The 21,615-nt window shown below is 42.7% G+C and overlaps 1 protein-coding gene across 1 annotated transcript in view; it reads left to right on the forward strand.

Annotated features, from left to right (window-relative positions):
• LOC308304164 (glucocorticoid receptor-like) overlaps window positions 1-21,615 on the forward strand; it is a 185,362-nt gene that overhangs the window by 150,231 nt on the left and 13,516 nt on the right. Inside the window, exons 6-9 of the mRNA XM_080748723.1 lie at window positions 2,040-2,156; window positions 11,549-11,857; window positions 17,534-17,678; window positions 18,912-19,042. Of these exons, the coding sequence (XP_080604849.1) occupies window positions 2,040-2,156; window positions 11,549-11,857; window positions 17,534-17,678; window positions 18,912-19,042 (702 nt within the window). The remainder of the gene's footprint in view (window positions 1-2,039; window positions 2,157-11,548; window positions 11,858-17,533; window positions 17,679-18,911; window positions 19,043-21,615) is intronic.

The following is a 21,615-nucleotide window of genomic DNA, read 5'->3' on the forward strand; positions in this document are numbered from 1 at the left end:
ACACATAGACATCAAAGGGGGCTTGAGCCTTTTACCCGTCTGTAAAAAGTGCCCTCTCCAGACTACATGAATGTAGTTTATACTATGGTGAAAGAAATGCAATTGCCCTCTTTCCATGCCATACCCGAGGGCAGCATTCAAGAGAATTGCCTTGTCCAAACTCTCCTGAACTTGAATGTACAGATGTGCCATTTCAAAACTTCACATGCAACGTCCTGCCATTGGAAAGACAGTAGATTTTCAGGGGATTTGCAGAACATTGAGCTTGTAGATCAGCTATTTTTATGACCTTCTCTTACTAAGTTTAAATCTACCTATGAAGGTGGATTCTGCTTTTCAATAGGAATGAAGTGGTTTCTTAACATTTGCGAGTTTCTGCAAAAATACACTCCGTTCTCCATAAAAGTTAGAAAGGCAAAAGACTGCATTTGCATGATATTTTCAGGAAAAGAGCAGTACAATACTGAAGAGTTTAAACAGCACATCATTAGCATCTCATGTTGAAAGAATTGCCCTCTCTGTGTAAAAATCAAGCATCGAAAATAGCCGACCTCCAAGCTCACAACGCGTCGCGCTGCGACGCGTTGTGAGCTTGGAGGTCAGCTATTTTCGGTATTTCCACCAAAAGGCCCTGTTAGAAATGTCAGCCCCTGCCTCTCTAACGTTCTCTGCACGGCCCTGCAGGCAGGACTAATAATGTAATGTCATGATGAACCGTCCTGATCATCCTGACATCCGGAGCGTGCTGACCTGGCAGGGTGGTCAGCGCGGTGTCCAGTTCACCGTAACATCATCTGACACAACACTTGTTGTCCAGATCTCCAGTTTAATCAAACTAATCCATTTAATCATTATTATAGAATATTTTTTCAAACGACAACCGTTGTACAACGTATAAAATAGGGCTTAAAGGGATATTTCACTTTTTAAAAAAAAAGAAAAAATGTTTGGTCATTTTATCGTCTACTCAGGCTTTTGTGAACACCCTGGACAGATGTTTTTTCGATAACTTTTTTCATTTATTTTTAATCTTTTTGGAGGAAAATGGAAAAAATGTAATACGACTGAAAATGATTAAAGAAATAAATCAAAAAGGTTATCGAAAAAACACAGCCAGCTTGTGTAATAGGAGGGCAGTATGAGTCACCAGAAAAAAGAAAAAAAGGTGTTTTCAATGACTTTATCATGGTTAAAATGGAGTTTGAAGTGTCGTTGAGTGTCTGAACAAATGAATCAAGCAAATTAAAATCTGTCCAGGGTGTTCACAAAAGCCTGACTAGACGTCTAGACGATAAAATGACCAAAAGTTTTTTTGAAAGTGAAACATCCCTTTGAGTGCTTAAATCAGAGTTAATCGATTTAGTAGATTATTAGAATAGATCTCGTCTCTGTCGGGTGGAAACCTCATACTGTATGTCCAAAACTGTTACTTTTCAGGATTACAAACAGAGCAAAAGTAGCAGATCTACGAGTTTGAAATGCTGGTCAAGTAGGGCAGGGATACTCAAATAGCTGAACATGTGGGCCACATTTCAAAAATGGCAAAGGGCCAGTTGATAAAATGACAACATTAATGATACTTGATAACTTCTGTCTTTCATTGACACCTTATATTGTCCATCTTAACAACTGACACTGTTTTCTGGCAAATTAAACACGGTGGTATTGAATTTGAATGAGATGGTAAAATGAAAGCGAAAGCATCAGTCCATTTTTGGTTCTCGTCGTCAACTTCTCTGTGCTTGCTGAGGCTCATCTTTGCTACTCTGAATGAGTGCATGTAGTTTTCCCTCCCTGGATGATTATGTACTGTAATAGTAATGTAATTAAACTAAAGATAAGATGATAACTTCATTCTGTCTAAAAAATATATAATTCTTTATATATTGGTGGCCCGTGGTGGGCCAGTCAAAATCAAATGCCCAGACCTTGAAGTGTAAAAATAAAGTTTAAAAACACTGTTCTATGGCTCATCCTTTTCACAGTTCTCTAACCAGTGTCCCTCTCTCTCTCTCTCTCTCTCTGTCCGTTCTCCACAGGACAACACAACTACCTGTGTGCAGGGAGGAACGACTGCATCATCGACAAGATACGCAGGAAGAACTGTCCGGCGTGCCGCTTCCGCAAGTGTCTGCAGGCCGGCATGAACCTGGAAGGTAAGCACCGAAATACCTGAAGTCAGCATTCTAGAGAATTGCCTTGTCCAAACTCTCCCTCTCTGCCCTCTCTATGTAGAAATCCATAACGTACACCACATCTCCAGTATTAACACATGGGACTGTTGTTGCTGCTGCCGCCGTTCACTCACGCTTTATTATGAAGAGCCTCGGAAGCTTTGTGCGTGTGCACGTGAGTGTCCACTGACGATTGAGGAAGAAAATCCATTTGTTTACAAAACGCTCGCGAAACTAAAATCCAAACCGGGGCCGACCATCGCTGTAAAGTGTCGCCGTGAAAACAATCAGATCTCTGCTTCCCTGGCGTTCTTTGCACCTCATTCATAGATAAAGCCCTTTTTATGTTTCAGCCTAGAATGGAAATCAATGCAGCCTAGTTGTGCCATTTTCTCTCTCTGCGAGCCACGTTGTGACGTATGGACTAGGGCAGGGGTCCTCAATAGGCGGACCGCGGTCCATGTCCGGACCGCGGGGCACCTCCGACCGGACCGCGGCACATTACTGAGAAATCTCCGCACAGTTGTATCGGACTGACTGTGTGTGATGTGCGTTTGTGTGTGTGTGCGTGGGTGTGTGTATGTGCTCATTCGCTCAAACACATACACAGGCTCACAAGACACACCCCTCCGCCAATTTGCAAGCCCACAAAGCGTCGCGGATGCAACGTGCAGTGGGCTTGCAGATCAAAGGTTTTCCTTCCCTCCGACGTCTGCTCTGCAGCTGCTCCCCCCTCCCCTCCCCTCTCCACACACTCATGCCGCTCGCTGCCTGAAAAAAGTTGCTAAAACCTCTTGGAAACCATTGCTCCCACTGGATTAATAACTTAGAGATCTTCTACCTTTGGCTGTTCAATTGGAGAGGACAACAGCAACACATTAAAATCCACGATGTAAGGCTCCAACTGCTTGCATAGACGAGAAATGGTCGCGATGCGTGATCATGCGTCTTTAACAATGTGATGTGTCGTTGCATATTATTGCCAGCTATCCTAGGCTGTGTTAGGTTAATAACTATGACTCGTTGACCGTGATTTGACCGGTCATTTGACATAGGCAATCACCAATCAGCACAGTCTGGCTTGTGCAGTACGTGTGTCAACCAGGGCAGGAAATTCACGGCGGCCACGACGGCCATGGCCGTCGTTGCCCCTCTCTTTGGCCGTGTGCCCCTCGAAAAATTACATGCCCAAACGGCCACAGTGGCCGTGGTGCCCCGGCGCCCACAGCAGTCCGTTAACTTCATTTCACCGTTTTCCATCTGCGCGATTTTCCAGTCATTACGGTGACAGCAGTGCCTGATTGGTTGAGCTGCTTATATGACCAGTAGTAGATTCGATTTATGCTCGTAGCAGCCGCCGGAGTCCCGCTACACAGTGTTTATACAACACAAAAGCATCACCGGGCTAAACGGGAGTTAAATCTAACGCAGCCTGTTGAATAAATCCGGATGTGCGAACGAATCTTCAAACGGAGCTCTGCTGCTAGTCTGTCTGTATTTCACGACAATGTGCATTAATGTCACACTGTCATTGGCTGCACCTGTGTGCTGTGCTAGTTAGTTTTGATAATATGATACACCAGCTTTCCAGTTGCTCACTGCATGGACGGACACACATTTGTCTCCCGTTGTGTCCAAGCAAGAGAGTGAAAGTTTTTCTCTCTCTCTCTCTTTCTTTTTTTTCAAGCCGCTGCCTGCTGTGAGTGCCGTGCCGTCAACACAAAACGAGCTGTATATCCAATGTGCTCTGTGTTGCTAAAGCTCCCCTTTAAATCACATGTTTGTGCAAGAAAGAAAAGATTGTAAATCCGTTGATCCAAATGAAGACTGAGACTGTACAGCAGCAGCTCTGCAATGAAGCGCAAAGTAGGCTACGCTGTTACGTGTAAAACAATAGGGTGAAGGCAGATAAATTGGGACACTTTTTGGAAGCGCAAAGTATAGGGTGAAGTCAGGTAAAATGGTCTGCTTTTTGGTAATTGGCCTAGGAAACTAAGAAAAAGCAATGTGTGATACTGAATTAGTTTTTATGATTAATAAGGACTGTTGTCAACATGTTTAAGTTAAATTTATGTAATAAAATAAATTAGTTTTGATCCTACAGCTTTTGAAAAACAGCCTAAATAGGGCTAAAGTGGTTCATGTATATAATAATATTATAATTTATATATACAAAGTAACTAGTAACTAAAGGTTATTCAAAATTACAATAACAAATTAAGTACAATACTTAATTAAATGTACTTAGTTACTTTACACCGCTGCACATGGAAAAACATAAATAAACAGCTTTTTGATATTTATTTAATTGAAAGGTATTACATTAGCCTAATTAAAAATGTAATCTTCCTTAATGTTTAAGCTAAATTAATTATGACTGGCGTGGACTTAAAATCATTGTTTTAATTGATGGCCTTCCTGCCCTGGCACTTGGCCTTTGTGCCCTCAAAAATTTGACAACACTAAAGGCCAACTGGCCTTGCCCCTAAAATGACGAAATTCCAGGCCTGGTGTCAACTGAATGTCAAGTAATCCTCTCCCCCTCACGCTAAGTTCCACTTTATTTTCCATTCTGAACGACAAGCCTAATATTGGTATTGCATTTAGGCTCTTTAGTTTCCAATAATTAAACTATAAGCCAGTGTTTTATTGCTACACAATAAATGGTAAATAATGTAGCCTACTCTACATGCATAAATAATTATCCATCCATCCATCCATTCATCTTCAACCGCTTATCCGGCATCGGGTAGCAGGGGTAACAGTTCCAACTGAGATTTCCAAAGTTCCTTAATAATAATAATAATAATAATTAAAATAAACAATTCTAATGATTATAATAAACATACATACATACAGTACATACTGTATAAATGTGTCTGCCTTATTTCGCCTTCGCCTTTTTTTCGGACCCGGACCTGTTTCAAAAAAATATTTCTGGACCTTCAAGATTTGTATTTGAGGACCCCTGGACTAGGGTCATTCACAGGGAACACAACATGCGCGCAGCACTCTGCACAGTTAACCCTTTGTTGTCTCGTTGAGGAACGAGACAACTCCTTTTGGCAGAGCGACCTCTAGTGGCCTTATCTCGTTACTGAACGAGTTTGGCCCCTTGGGTGTTAACTTGATTATGTTCTTGACTTGTTTAGTTCAGTGTAGCCTCGGGATCCAGGCATTTCAAGAAGAAAAGCGTGGGTAAAGCCCCCAGTAACTGTGGTTCAGCCAATCAGGCGAGTCTGTGTGTATATTACAAACACATCCCCCCTCACCCTCCACTCTACGACAGGCATCAAACAGGTCGTTGTCTTTGATGCTTTCATTGAGAGAGATCACTGATGAACTCTTGACACTTTTATGGCCACAATCAATTACCTCAGTTCGCAACCCCTTTGAAGTGCAAAGTTAGCAATTAAGAGCTTTGGCCAGCTCCCGACACAAACAGAGACCGTCTTGTATCCCCGCCCTTCTGGGTCATAGAATGTCCGGGCTCGACCAGCCTAAGTTCAGTGTGGCATTTAAAGGACAACTTTGTTTTTTTACAACAAGGGTTCATATTTTAGATTGTAATTAGAGAAAAGAAAACGTGAGTGTTAAAATGTTTTCATTTGCTTCATTCTATTGTTTTATCGCGTTTACCGTGCTAAAATGTGGGGCATGCGTACGCATGGGGGCATGCAAGCCAGCAGTTTCTTTATTGCTATTTACAGTAACACTTCTAGCCCCCATAAGTCACATCCAACCATGAAAGGATGCGTTGTACCTTGGGAATGGGCTTATTCTCTGTCAAATTACATATTTAGCCACTTGTATGCATGCCCCCAACCACTGAAATAAGAATCTCTAAAACAATAGAAAGAAGTAAATGAAATAATTTTAACACTCATCTTTTATATTCTTTAATTACAATCTAAAATATGAACCCTTGTTATAAAAAACTAAAGTTGTCCTTTAACAAGTGTCGGAAATTCGATAGATTTTTCGACATAATAAGTTCAGACATGCAAATGGGAAAAAAAAGTACAAAATCTAGATCTTGTCTAGTGGCTCCACTATTAAAATAGTGGAGCCATTGTTGTGGTTTGGACGACACCAGAAACGCCGGGATGCGTCAGCCAGGAGGGATGGAAGCAGCAGGCGTTCGTTCAGTTCAGACCACGGCGTGACGCAGGCATGTCTGTCTCAAGGTTGAGCCCCTTAGCCCTGCAAGGCCCGAATTAATTTCTACTGGCCAAAAAATAAATAAAAAAATCAGATGGTGTTGTAGGAGTCCTAATCACAGGAAAATGTCATTTAAAAAAATTAATCATGTTTTTGTAAGGTTTTATAGCCATAAATCATAAATCATAAATCATGCTCTAATTTGCATTTTGGGGATATCTTTCACAATATTAACATATGCACATGTTCTAGACATTCTAATGATCACGAAAAATAATATTACAGACATTTTACTTATGTTTTAGTGAGGAATAGCTTCAGTTAAAAAGTGAGATGTTGTTCGTCCAGACGCTGGAATTTCAACTTCTCTGCGAGGTGTGAATGTCAGTCTCTGTGAGGGGTATTTATATGCAAATATCGTGGCCAATGGCATTGTAATACTAAACAATAGGATTTAATGGTGATGTTGATGTGAAAAAAGAACAGGAAAACTAATTATAACATTTTTTTAAAAATGATTTAAAAAACGTTGCCAAAAAGCAACGCTGGGCCTTGCAGGGTTAGGCTGCAGGCAATCACGTACCGCTGATCCAATACCCTCCTGCCTGTGTTGGCCCTGTTTCTTCTTGTTGCTATGGGGACCGCTGGGGGAAATTGAAAAAAAAAAATACAAAATTAAAATAAACACATGGGCTGTGGTGGTGGCCTCTCTGACAATTTGTGCAGTGCTGTGTCTCCAAAGCGTCGGGTGGAAACCTCGTATGTCCTCATGTTACTTTTTAGGGTTCAAATACCCAAAAGCGTCAAAAGTAGATCAGATCCGCAAGCTTGGAGAGTGTCGGATCCAGGGGTGGCACACCAAATTCTGGGCCCTGGGTACAAGGATTCACTCACATTTTGTGCTTTAACTATTGAAAAATAGCAGATATACAAGCTCGCAGCGCGGCACCGAGTGCCGCGCTGCGAGCTTGTAGATCTGCTATTTTTTTTTTTAATCTAGAAAATGTGTGCGGAGTCTGAATAATTATTTCAAATCCTTCTAAGGTTTTTTGAAAAAACCTATGTTTCTATGTCAGTGGTGCTCAAACCTTTTCATGTGAAGGACCCCCAAAATGATATGTATTTGGCCACGGACCCCTATCTCAAAATATTTAGTTCCAGGGACCCCCAGAAGCAAAATTTGAGTACAAATGTCCGCTTAAAAAAATACACATATTCAAAAACGTGCACACATTTTCACGACTTTTCAAAAATAGCAGATCTACAAGCTCGCAGCGCGGCACTCGGTGCAGCTTTAAGTTAATACAATTTCGGGACAGCAGTGGTGTCATTTTCTTAGAGAACTGCCTCCGGGTGCACCTGCCATGTTTGCATAATCATCACATAAAGTGGGTTTGTGTGATTCTTGGGGACGTCTTTTCGTGTGTCACACAAACAAACAAACAAACCCTGGCTGTGGACCTGCATTGCGCAGGCAGGTGGCCCATGCAAATCACAGCACTGATTGGACAGAATTTGAATGGCAGTGCCACGGATGGACGGCCAATGACACGCTCCCCCGGCGCCGGGCTCCTCCCACATCCGCGAGCGGCGAGTCGGCAGAATTCCAAAACGCAGCGCTGTACTTTTTATTTACTTTAATTACTTTACTGGAGTATCTCCAGTTTCCAGTTATTTTACTTCCACTCCACTACATCTACAATTATTTGAAAATGGTATTACTAGTAACTAGTAGTTACTACAGTATGTAGAATAATTATTACAAGACACGCATTAACCACTTCCATTATGATAACTTTTTGGTGCCAAACAAGAGCCGAGACTGCGTGGCACAAAACAGGGGCGTCAATTGGTTATGGTAGGGGTATGCATCTGCCATACCCTGGATCCAGGGGGGAAAATAAAAGTTACTTTTAAATGCCATATCCAGCCCAAGAAACCGTAGAAATGTACTTCTTAAAATAAATGTATCATGCCTGTTGCTAAGGTATGGCAACATGACTGGTGTCTTGCACGCGCGCCTTCGCGCACGTGCAAGACACCAGTCATGTTGCCATACCTTAGCTCAGGCGTCTTCAACAGGGGGTCCGGGACCCCTAGGGGGTCCTCAGAGTTACTACAGGGGGTCCTCCAAATCTTTGTGTGATAGAAACTTTTTTTTCTCCTTTTTTATATTAACCACTTGAACCCTAGCATCCATGCTGGGAGAACTTTAGCCAAAAATAGCAGATCTACAAGCTAGCAGATAGCAGATCTCGCGCTGCGTGAAAGGTCAAGTTTATTAAGTATTGACGGTTCAAGTGGTTAAATATCTGAAAACACAAATTGACCTGAATCCAAAACACACTGATGAGTGTGCTGTCAAACAATGAAACTATATGGAATCTATGAACAGGTTGTGGGGGTCCCTGCTTCATCTCTCTCTCAGCTAAGGGGTCCTTGGCCTGAAAAGGTTGAATACCCCTGCCTTAGCTTTTTCTGAACTGACGCCACTGGCACAAAAACGGCGCGTGTGAGCGTGTTTATTCACAACAGGCACGTCGCCACTGTAGAAAGTCCCAAGTTCACAGATGTGAGTGAGGTGAACAGGAAGAGTGTTGCCCTCAGCTCACTCCTCACCGCTGGCTGTTTACTGAAGCTCTCTGGCTGTTTAGAGGACGTGATTATATTCTTTTATCATGTCCTCCTGACATGAAATTGCAATGATTAGTTTGTACAAATCAGCGTGCTGAGTGAGGACAAGGAAAAGTGGTGTGTGTGTGTGTGTGTGTGTGTGTGTGTGTGTGTGTGTGTGTGTGTGTGTGTGTGTGTGTGTGTGTGTGTGTGTGTGTGTGTGTGTGTGTGTGTGTGTGTGTGTGTGTGTGTGTGTGTGCGTGCGTGCGTGCGTGTGTGCGCGTGCTCAGTGTATACCTGTTTTGCTATACTTGTAAGGGCCAAAATGTCCCCATAAGCAGTGGTGTAAAGTATCTAAGTACATTTACTGTACTTAAGTACACTTTTGAGTTATTTGTACTTTACTTGAGTATTTCCAATTTATAATACTTTTACTTCCACTCCACTACACCTCGGAACCAAATATTGTACTTTTACTCCACTACATTTATTTGAAAACTTTAGTTACTAGTTACTTTGCTGATATAAATTATAATCTTATGAAACATACATAAACCACTTTCGCCCTATTTTATACCAAGACTATTTGAAAATAGCCGATCTACAAGCTCACAACGCGTCGCAACATACTTTTACTTTTGGTACTTTAAGTACATTTGGATACCAATACTTTTGTACTTTTACTCAAGTACATTTTGAATTCCGGACTTTTACTTGTAACAGAGTGATTCTACATTGCAGTATTGATACTTTTACTTAGTAAAAAATGTGAGTACTTTTTCCACCACGGCCCATAACTAAACTTGGCTATTAGTAGAATGTGATAAACGGACATTGTGTGTTAGTGTTTAGGTTTAGGGGTTAGGGTTGGTATCTACAAGCTGTGACACGTTGTGAGCTTGTACATCTTCTTCTTCACTGCAGAAAATGCCCTGATTTAAAAAAGAAATCTGGTCTAAATTGTTTCATATCAAGCTTGTTCTCGCTTAAAACTCAAATGAGATAACCAAAAATAAAACTAACATGCTACAAACAAGTATTTCTTTACTTTCTTGAAAATCAGTTTTTGCAGTGTTTTTTTCAGCTTTAGGGTTAAGGGTTAACAATGACCTCCCCCCCCCCCCCCCCCCCCGTTGCTGTTCATAATCTCGGCATAAACTTTTAATGCCCTCACGAGTATAGAAATACAAACGTGTGTGTGTGTGTGTGTGTGTGTGTGTGTGTGTGTGTGTGTGTGTGTGTGCGCGTGTGCGTGTGCGTGTGCGTGTGATGGACGTCGGTCAGCAGACAACCTCACCTAGACTCCCACCAGAAAAGCTCTTAGTTGCCATAGAGACTGTTGCAGAGAGAATTAAGAGAGAGAGAGAGAGAGAGAGAGAGAGAGAGAGAGAGAGTATGGGGAAAGCATAATTTTTTCCAACTCCCTACACTTTTCTTCTTTTCTTAAGTCGAAAAGATGCAGAGAAAATCCATACAGTATATGGCAAAGCTGTTTGTGTTGTCGATGTACTGTTGAAAAGAACAAGAAAATATGCTGTTGTTGGTCAACTAACAAAAGCATGAAGTCTTAAGATGAAAGGGCCTGACGTACGAATCAACACCCTATATCTTTCCCTCTTTTCATGTCAAGGAACCCCTGGCCAGAATGTATGTGTTTGACCACTGATATTTTGTTCCAGGGACCCCCGGGAAGCAGTTATTTGAGTTGAAAATGTTCAAGAGAAAAAAAGGTTACATAAAATAAAATAAAATAGATGAACAGATATTAGATTTATATATATATATATATATATATATATATATATATATATCATCGTTTTCGGATGTAAACATTGTAGGCCTATATCCAAAACCGTTTGTTTTGTATTTATCATTTTAAAAAGGATTTAAAATCGTGAAAATAGCCGATCTACTAGCACACGATGCCTCGCATCGCGAAGCATTGTGTGCTTGTAGATCTGGGAACTTTACCCTCCCCCTGACCCTCCTATTGTAAATAACTTTTATTTTGCATTGTTTTGTTTTTGTGCTTTTCTGATAAATATCTGCAGCATAGTACTGTGTTCTATCCGTCTGTCATTCAATGTTATATGAGTTAAAGAGAAGGATCTCAATGGAAATAAGCCTTGCCTTACCTGAGTTTGAACTGTACTCAGTGAACTGTACTGTCATGAAACTGTACAGATGTGCCATTTCAAAACTTCACAGGTCCTGCCATTGGCAAGACAGTAGATTTTTGGGGAATTTACAGAACATTAAGCTTGTAGATCAGCTATTTTTGCTATTGTTATGACCAACTTTGACTTGAAATTTAAATCTACCTATGAAGGTGGATTCTGCTTTTCAATGGGGATGGAGTGGTTTCTTGCCATTTGCGAGTGTCTGCAAAAATACGCTCCATTCTCCATGAAAATTTGAAAGATAAAACAGGGAAAGAAACCTGTGGAAAAAAATGCATCTGAAGAAAGTTTTCAGGAAAAGAGCAGTAAATATGGAAGAGTTGAAACGGCACACCTGCACCCTTTCCTATGGAAAACCTCTAATAAATACTTAAATAATAAAAACAAAAACTCTCCTCTCTCTCTCTCTCTCTCTCTCAGCGAGGAAAAACAAGAAGCTGATCAAACTGAAGGTGCAGCAGTCGGCCGCCTCGCCGGAGGCGGGCGGCAGCGGTGGCGGCGCCGTCACCCCCACCAGCGCCAGCAACATGATGCTGCCGCTCATCCCCAAGGCCATGCCCCAGCTGGTGCCCACCATGCTGTCCCTGCTCAAGGCCATCGAGCCAGAGATCATCTACTCGGGCTACGACAGCACGCTGCCCGACACCTCCACGCGGCTCATGACCACGCTCAACCGGCTGGGCGGACAGCAGGTCATCTCCGCCGTCAAGTGGGCCAAGTCGCTGCCAGGTAAGAGCAGCCTGCTGTGACTAGTGATGTAAAGCAGTGGTTCTCAACCTGGGGGTTGAGACCCAGGGGGGTCCCCAAATTATTTTGGGGGGGGTCCCCAGATGATTAACCTAATGTGAAGGATTGTTTTCTCACTCAACAGTAAACAACCCAACGTCAAGTTTAAGTGCACATTTCCCCAGGTCCCCAGTTAAAATATGATTATTTGGGGGGTTGTGGCCTGAAAAGGTTGAGAACCACTGGTGTAAAGTAACTCAAGTAGATTTACTTATACCATGTAACCTTTTTTATAAAACAAATCTTAAAATTGTCCTAACTGATAAATCGCTAAAGTTTTAGAACACCCACTCTGTTATTTTCAGCTTCTAAAGCCTTCTCTTTATATGTTTTCTATGAGCCGTGAGGGGGGGAGAATTTCGCGGCAAAATGACGTCATCTGCATCATCTGTATACGTTGTGTATACGTTGGCCAATCACATCGCGGATCATACAAACATGATACACTACCGGCCAATCACAGCTTATCTGCGGTGTCTTCAGGAAGTAACCTCGCTCAGCTACAGTGTTTACCATGGCGAAGGATTCTTAACCTCTTAATCCCCAAATCCTGGCCAGAAAATTACATTCTACCATGCGTTCTACCCCTCCACGGATTTGTGCTGTCTGTACATTTTGAGTATTTCCAATTTCCAATTTTACTTCTACTCCACTACGTCTCGGATCCAAATATTATTTTTTACTCCACTGCTTTTATTTGAAAACTTTAGTTAATAGTGCAGATATAAATGATTATATTATAAAACATTCATTAATCCTCTTTAGCCCTATTTTATACAGAGTCTTGAAAATAGTCTACAAGCTCACAACACGACACGTTGTGAGCTTGTAGATCTGCTATTTTCAAACATTTTGTACTTTTACTTTTGGTACTTTAAGTACATTTTGATGCCAATTCTTTAGTACTCAACTACATTTTGAGTTCCGGACTTTTACTTGTAACTGAGTATTTCTATATTGCAATCTTGACACTTTTACTTAAGTTAAAGAATTGAGTAGTCTTTCCAACACGGGCTGTAACCACATGAATCGCCCAATACTTCATGCCAGTGGCTCAACCCTTTTCACACTAAGGTCCATTATTTATTGGCCTTTTTTGAGGCAATAAATTACCAAAGTACCTACTGTAAAGTCCACAAAATGTTAGACTTTATCGAAGTCTGTCTGTGATGGCGGTGGGGGGCTGGAGTAAAGAATTTGAACTGTTCAACCATAGTTATGTTCTAATCTTGAGAAAGGAGGCACATGATGTGGTTAATCACCCCAAGTATTCCATGGGAGCCGTGGTGCCCTGATGTGGCCTCCAACAGGGTCAGAAAAAGGTTTCTAGTAGCCTGTCATGGAGGCCAACATGTCCCCTTCATGCAAAGGTCCTGCGGTTCCATCACTGAGTGAAGGCTGTTAGTTGTACCTAGTTTTACCCCTGAGAGAAGGCTGTTAGTTGTACCCCTGACTCCTGAGTGAAGTCTGTTAGTTGTACCCCTGAGAGAAGGCTGTTAGTTGTACCCCTGAGAGAAGGCTGTTAGTTGTACCCCTGACTCCTGAGTGAAGTCTGTTAGTTGTACCCCTGAGAGAAGGCTGTTAGTTGTACCCCTGAGTGAAGGCTGTTAGTTGTACCCCTGAGTGAAGTCTGTTAGTTGTACCCCTGAGTGAAGGCTGTTAGTTGTACCCCTGAGTGAAGGCTGTTAGTTGTACCCCTGAGAGAAGGCTGTTAGTTGTACCCCTGAGTGAAGGCTGTTAGTTGTACCCCTGAGAGAAGGCTGTTAGTTGTACCCCTGAGAGAAGGCTGTTAGTTGTACCCCTGAGTGAAGGCTGTTAGTTGTACCCCTGAGAGAAGGCTGTTAGTTGTACCCCTGAGTGAAGGCTGTTAGTTGTACCCCTGAGTGAAGGCTGTTTGTTGTACCCCTGAGAGAAGGCTGTTAGTTGTACCCCTGAGTGAAGGCTGTTAGTTGTACCCCTGAGAGAAGGCTGTTAGTTGTACCCCTGAGTGAAGGCTGTTAGTTGTACCCCTGAGTGAAGGCTGTTAGTTGTACCCCTGAGTGAAGGCTGTTTGTTGTACCCCTGAGAGAAGGCTGTTGGTTGTACCCCTGAGTGAAGGCAGTTAGTTGTACCCCTGAGAGAAGGCTGTTGGTTGTACCCCTGAGTGAAGGCTGTTAGTTGTACTCAGTTGTACCCCTGAGTGAAGGCTTTAGTTGTACCTAGTAGTACCCAGTTGTAACCCTGAGTGAAGGCTGTTAGTTGTACCTAGTTCTAACCCTGAGAGAAGGTTTTGCACCTTATATGTGTGCACAACACTGCCCGCAACTAAGTACATATGATTAATAAATGAATCTTCAATTCGTCATACTTCAGTGTCGCACAAAGGTAGCTCAAGTTGCAGATCTGTTTTGAGTGTGTGTAGATCTGCTACTTTTGCTATATTTTTCACTTCCTGAAAAGCAACCCAGACAGCGACCATATCAGGCTGGAGTGATGAAAGCTACGACATTGGGTTTCTAGTCTGACCTCCAAAACCCTGTGTGTGTGTGTGTGTGTGTGTGTGTGTGTGTGTGTGTGTGTGTGTGTGTGTGTGTGTGTGTGTGTGTGTGTGTGTGTGTGTGTGTGTGTGTGTGTGTGTGTGTGTGTGTGTGTGTGTGTGTGTGTGTGTGTGTGTGAGAGACGAGACAGCTTACGGTGTGTGTGTGTGAGTGTGGTCCTGAGTGTCTGGCAGGCTGCCCAGAAAGCAGGGCAGAAGGAATGCTGCCTTACATAACTCTTAAAACCTTGTGGGTTTGAAGAGTGAATACCTGAGGGGGGACTTTTTTTTCTAACTGTAGTTTCCTCTTTTGAAGTCTCAACCAAAGCAAACAAAACAACAACATTAGACCACAATTAAAATCCCCTTTTGGAACATTTTACTTTACAAGATTCTCTCGCACGCCCGCGCGCGCACACACACACACCTACACACCTACACACACACACTCACACACACACACACACACACACACACACACACACACACACACACACACACACACACACACACTACTGTATGGCTTTGACATGGCTTTGAGGTCAAGCTATCTGTGTTTGTGTCTCTACTAACTGAATATTTTGTCACTGTCGGGCGGAAACTTCATAATTATGCCTGAAAGTGTTACTTTGCAGGATCCAAATTAAAAAGTGTAAAAAATAGCAGATCCACAAGCTCAAACCGTGTCGCCGTGCGACACGTTTTGAGCTTGTACGTCTGCAATTTTTGCGACTTTTCTGTGACGCTGTAGTCGTGTGACGAGGTAGGGCACTCATTTGACGGAGAAGACATGAAAGAGATGCATTATGGAGATGGTATGGTATGTGTTTATTGCTTAGTCCCCAAAGGGAAACACGTTTTGCCACCAGAGCGAATACAAATACACAAAATCAAAGACAACATATAACAAACATTCACGGTTTTCTGCTGTTTTTTTTCACGTTTTTTTGCCGAGATTCACGGTTTCTGCCCGACAACGACAATGTGCAATAGTATCGGCACAGTAGGCTGGGCTTTACTCTTTTTATACGTTTTATGCATACGTTTTATTATTTTATTCGTTTACTGTATGTAAAATGTATAATTCCTTTGCGCCAAAAGGTCACTCAGAAAAGACCAACAGCTCAGGGAAATGGCATTTAGAAGCTCTGTTAAGGCCCGCACGCTGAGTGCCCTGGAGGTCTGTTTGTGTGGGTGCCATGTAGTAATTTCTATTCTGTCATTCATATTCATAGTATAGAGTATAGCACAGCACTCACAGGGGTGTCCTTCAAGAGCTTGTATTCAGTTGGCATACATACAGTACATACTACATACAGTACATAACAGTATGTACATACGTACATACATAGAGTAGGTAAGCAGCACTAATGATGAAGGCTTCAGTGTGGAAATGCATGGTGTCTAACTGTCTATACCAGTGGTTCTCAAACTTTGAAAATTTGAAGGTCTCCCCTTAACTTTGACAGTTCCATGTGTACACTGTCAGAGTTACAGACTTGTATGGGTCAATTTAGACCCATAAAGGAACATAGAGAGTCCCCGAAATCCACTTTGAGAACAACTGGTCTATACCTTTGCCAAATGAATACCTGAGTGACTTCCGCTACTGACTTTACTTGGCCTTGTGTGTGTGGAGGAAGCCTTTTTAAACAAAGTGCTGAAATATCAACATTTAGAGCAGACCATCTCACAACTAGGCTACAGTTTGCGCTGTAAACTGATGCACACGTTGGCTGTGAGGGGCCTTCAAATGGCCTGGCCACTCCAAAAGGAGGGCCGTGGACAGTTAGCAAAGGTATACTTGTTCAGTTTCATAATTCTCTCTTTGTTGATTCTGACCTCGTCACCGTCACCTGGTTTTTAGTGAATGGATGTGCGTGCTTTATTGTTATGCACTGCTCAGTATCGGCCATTATTGGAAGCCGCTCAATTTGGAGGAGGCATTGTTTCCCTTATCCATGGTTTACTGTATGCCCGTTGTGTCTGACAAGTATGTCAACTGCACTGTACTACAAAGCCAGAGTGCAGTAACTACGTTTTTGGACACACTGACTTATTTGTGTATCCCAAAGCTCAAATTAGTCTTCATGCTATTGGGGGATAAACATTTACCTCAAGAGCTTGGGTGTAGTGCAAAGATTTTTTTTATATATTTTTAACATTCAAGATTCGAGATTCATTTATTTGGTCCCGAGGGAAATTTGTCTTGGACATGCAGGCTGCTACGTAACATACAACAGGACAAGACAGACAGAAAGAGAGAAAATTACAAAGAATAGTGCAAAACACACAGTGCTGACATACAGGTCAAGTGCATACATTACATTACATTACACTAGAGTCACCACACCCCACTAGCGGCCTCGGTTTAACAGAGTAACGGATATGGGAATACATGACTATTTGTATCTATTCAGATGTCTTTTCTTGTTTTTAACTGGGACTCTGTAACGTCTACCAGAGGGTAGCAGTTCGTAAAGCACATGAGAGGGGTCGGCAATTCTTTTCTTAGCTTTCTTAACTACGTTTTCCTCAAAGATTGCTTCAAGGGTGGGGTGCTCCCTCACACCCATCACCTTCAATGCAATCCGAGCTAGTCTATTAATCTGTGCTTTTGACCAAAACCACACACAAATTGTAGATTCATCACAGAAGAATCTAAGGCCCGTGAGATTCAGGTGTAAAAAAATAATCTTCTACCTTTTTTTTTTCTTTTCTTGCAAATGAAAATGTAAAACGGGTCAAAATGACCTGATCCGAACTTAAGGGTTATCAGGGGCACTGCACGTGTCTTGTGTAGGGCAATACAGTGTACTGTATTTAACAATGTTCTGCTGTCTGTGCACTTTGTAACTGTCTGTTCTCCTATTGTCTGACATGTGCACGCTGGCAGTGTTTATGTCCTTTGTACAAGGCATCCGTGTACTTCTGTTTACGTGGACATAAATAAACATGTAAAACGTGTGTGTGTGTGTGTGTGTGTGTGTGTGTGTGTGTGTGTGTGTGTGTGTGTGTGTGTGTGTCCGTGTGTGTCCGTGTGTGTGTGTGTGTGTGTGTGCGTGTGTGTGTGTGTGTGTGTGTGTGTGTGTGTGTGTGTCCAGGCTTCCGTAACCTGCACCTGGACGACCAGATGACGTTGCTCCAGTGTTCCTGGCTCTTCCTCATGTCGTTCAGCCTGGGCTGGCGCTCCTACGAGCAGTGCAACGGCAGCATGCTCTGCTTCGCCCCCGACCTGGTCATCAACAAGTACGTACTGTACACTGCACGTGTACCTTTTCAGGCCGCGACCCCTGAAATAATAATATTTCAACTGGGGACCCCCCCACCCTGAGAGCACTAAGAGTTGAGGCATTACATTTTGTATATAACACGGTTCTATTGTGAAAATAGACGATCCAGGACCCACACATTGATATGGAATTGGCCGCAAACGCCCCCCACCTGAAAAGCTTTTGTGCCAAGGTCCCCCAGAAGATTTTGATGCTTTCGTGTGACGCTGATCAAATTGGAGCGTTCATTTACAAACAGCAACGATATAATACTTTATCATAAGTCTGCTGCGTTGCTACCGGGTACATGAGTAACTGTCCTACGCAGCTTTTGAGCCTCGTTCCGCTGAAGGAGTTGGACAGGACAGAAGCTTATCCCTCCTCCTTAGTAGAATGGAGTGACCATTATTGTTTTCAAAATCACAAACCGGCCGGGAGCCTCAAGCTGCGTCCAAACCTGAAGCTATTTCTTCTATTCTAGTCGCTTCTATCGCTTCACTTTGGTCGTGCAGGTCCGCGTTGGTAAAAAATCATGTCCTGTTGGAATCAAGGCCAAACACTCGGAAAAAAGGGAGTCCCAACTCCAAACACCAAAAACATGTCCGTGTGTCCGGACAACATCAACGCTGATTGGCTGTCAGGACACGATGGGTGGAGTGGGGGTGAAGCGAAGGTCGCTTCAGTTGGATTTTTCCAAGTGGGGTGAAGATACCAAAGCGACCGTTCGTGCCTGTTCGCATCGCGCCCGGTCGCGCGTCATCTCGTCTTTGCATTGACTTTGTATGTAATCACGCCGCTCGAACCATTCAGGTTTGAACCCAGCTTCATAATCACTTTATTCTGATTCCCAAAAATAGCCGGTCTACAAGCTCACAACGCATTGTGAACATTGTAAATCATAAATTCGCCACGTTTGACAATTTCTTTGGCTTTTTTCTATTAGCCTGATTATCTGACTGAAGGGTCAAGCAGTTCACTAAGTGGAGTGGGAGGGGTCTATGGTGTGGGTTATTTACTTTATTTTCATTGTTTTCTTTCGACTGGTGTTTTAATCAGGATGTTAGCACTTAGCACATACACATCTACAGACTGCAGTATGTAAAGCACTCAAAACAAGTGTTAGTACCTTAACTGTGGTTCCTTTTTATGTTTGTGTAATCTTGCTTCTTTCTTTTTCTTCCTTCCTTCCTTCCCTCCTTGCTTCCTCCAGAGAGCGCATGAAGCTGCCGTACATGACAGAGCAGTGTGAGCAGATGCTGAAGATCTCCAACGAGTTTGTGCGTCTGCAGGTGTCCTATGATGAGTACCTGTGTATGAAGGTCCTGCTGCTGCTCAGCACAGGTAACGTACAACTGCATGAACAACCACTCTGTGGACAGTGTGTCACTGTGTCTCACTAGTCTTCAGGGGCCTCTAGCACTGCTGGTCTTTATGCAGTAGTGTAAAGTAACCAGTGTTGGGCAAGTTACAGGGCAACCAGACTATAGTTCTGGGGAAACTTTATTCTCTGTTTCTAGTTCTGGGGAAACTTTATTCTCTGTTTCTAGTTCTGGGGAAACTTTATTCTCTGTTTCTAGAGTAACTAAAGGTTTGACCCCTACTCCTCCCACGGTTTTCGCGCCACACACTCGTGCCATATGTCAAATCGATCGGCTTCATCAGGAATTTGCAATTTGCATTTTGTAAGAGAAAAGTTGTGTTTAATTGATATTAATTTATTAGTGAATTAATTTATCCCCACTGACTTTAATAAAAAAATCAACTTTTCCCAAATATGGAGATGACTATAGATGTATGACATCATAGACCACATGAGACCATATATGTCCATATATGGCATTCCCCGAAAACGTTAATATTAAGTCCATATATGTATATGGATATATATAAAGGATAAAATAAATAAAATGTCCATATACAGTATGGGCATACCCATGATGCCCTGTTAGGCCCTGTTAGGGTTTATAGATGCCCTGTTAGGGTACCCCCTTATACTCATGTATACCCTCTTATACTCATATATGGGGATCCCCAGGCATCTGGATAAACTTTGTTCATTGACCCACTGAAAGCAGGCTCTGGTCCCACATAGGTCAAATCAGCCCAGTAATGCATTACAATGCACAAGATGCAGCACTTACTGGTAAACAAACATAGCCCCCAAAATAATCGGACTCAAATATGATTTGAACCACAGCGCAACCACACTTGCAATTTCACAAATTGCACATTTTCTAGACATTAGTTACTCAAAATAATTGCAATAGGACATTCTGCCTAATGCAAAAAAAAAAAAAAAAATCCCCTCTCCAAAAATAGCAGATCTACAAGCTCGCAGCTGCGCTGTGAGCTTAGAGTAGATCTGCTGTTTTTCAATAGTTAAAGCATTAAATAATTCTAAGCCTGAATGGGTTCAAATATGGATTTACGAGGATTCTGCCCAGACAGCAAAGATAACATGATCTTCTCACAATGTCCTGTGAGCTTGTACAGCACAGTACAGTACAGTACAGTAGATGTGGGCTTGTTTTGGCAGCGTTCCGGTGTTCTGTGAGTCCAGGCCAACCATTGTCTTGGTTCCGTTCCGTTGCCACTCCCCCCTGGTGTCATTGTCATGCTGTAGTAGCTCTTTTAGCTTTGTACCTCCCTCTTTGTCTGCTTTGTTGGTTTGTATCTGTATTTACAATTTAGGCATTTAGCAAACACTTTTTATGCCACGTTTTTTGTAACCCATTTTTTGTCAATTATCTAATTGTAATCCTGGGCGCTACATTCCCTCTGCCAACCTGGGGAGACAACGGACTGACCTCATGCTATCTTCTATGTATGAGGAGTCCAAGCTGCTTTTTTTTCACCTGATGGGGAGTTTATCACCCTCCACACCCCGCTCCACACCCCGCTTGCCTCCCCAAACACCAGCCAATTGTGTCAGTTTCCTATTCTAAGGAAGTTACTTGTAGGCCTATTCAATTGACGAGAGCCTGACTAACCTACGTGTTCCCTCAAAATCACACCCGTGTGAACTGAGCGGTGGTCGTGGAGGCTGCGCAACAGTAAAACAAATATATATATATACCTGTATATATATATAATAAAAAATATTAAAACAATATTAAACAAAATATTAATAATAAAATGCATGTCACTCAGGTCGCCACTGGTATCCATCCTGTGTGTGTGTGTGTGTGTGTGTGTGTGTGTGTGTGTGTGTGTGTGTGTGTGTGTGTGTGTGTGTGTGTGTGTGTGTGTGTGTGTCTGGTCTGGCCTGAACAACAGCGCCCCTCCCTTAACATGTGTGGTCAAAAAAGGTACTGACAGGCTACAGACAGACAGACAGACAGACAGACAGACAGACACGGAGACAGACAGACATACCCACACACACGGCCACGTATAGGAGCGTTGTGACCACCGCTCAAAAACAAACACTATAGCCACTTACCCTAAACTGAGGGAACATAAGGCAGAAGGAACCATATTAGGCATGACCCCCAAATTAATTTCCATGGGATTCTACAGCGACTACATGCCACTGTGTGGGGCGGCATAGCTCAGGGGTAGAGAAACCGTTATTAGAGCACGAAGGGTTCCCAGTTCGAATCCGGGCTCCCCCTGAGTTAATGTCGAAGGGTCCTTGGGCAAGACTCTGAACCCCACATTGCTCCCGGTGAGCTGGTTGGTGCCTTGCATGGTTTCCTCCGCCACCGGCGTATGAATGTGTGCGTGAATGGGTGAATGTAATGCACAATCTCTGTAAAGCGCTTTGGATCAAAAGCGCTATATAAATGCACCATTTACCATTTACCATTTACCACTACATGTCTGTTGTACTTGAAAGTAGGGCATTAACGACTTGTGGTTTTTGCAAGTCGACTCGACTCAGTAAAAAGTTGAGTTGAAGTCGACCTTATTGT

Source organism: Nannobrachium achirus (genome assembly GCF_963921795.1).
Source record: "Nannobrachium achirus genome assembly, chromosome: 19".
Lineage (NCBI taxonomy): Eukaryota > Metazoa > Chordata > Actinopteri > Myctophiformes > Myctophidae > Nannobrachium > Nannobrachium achirus.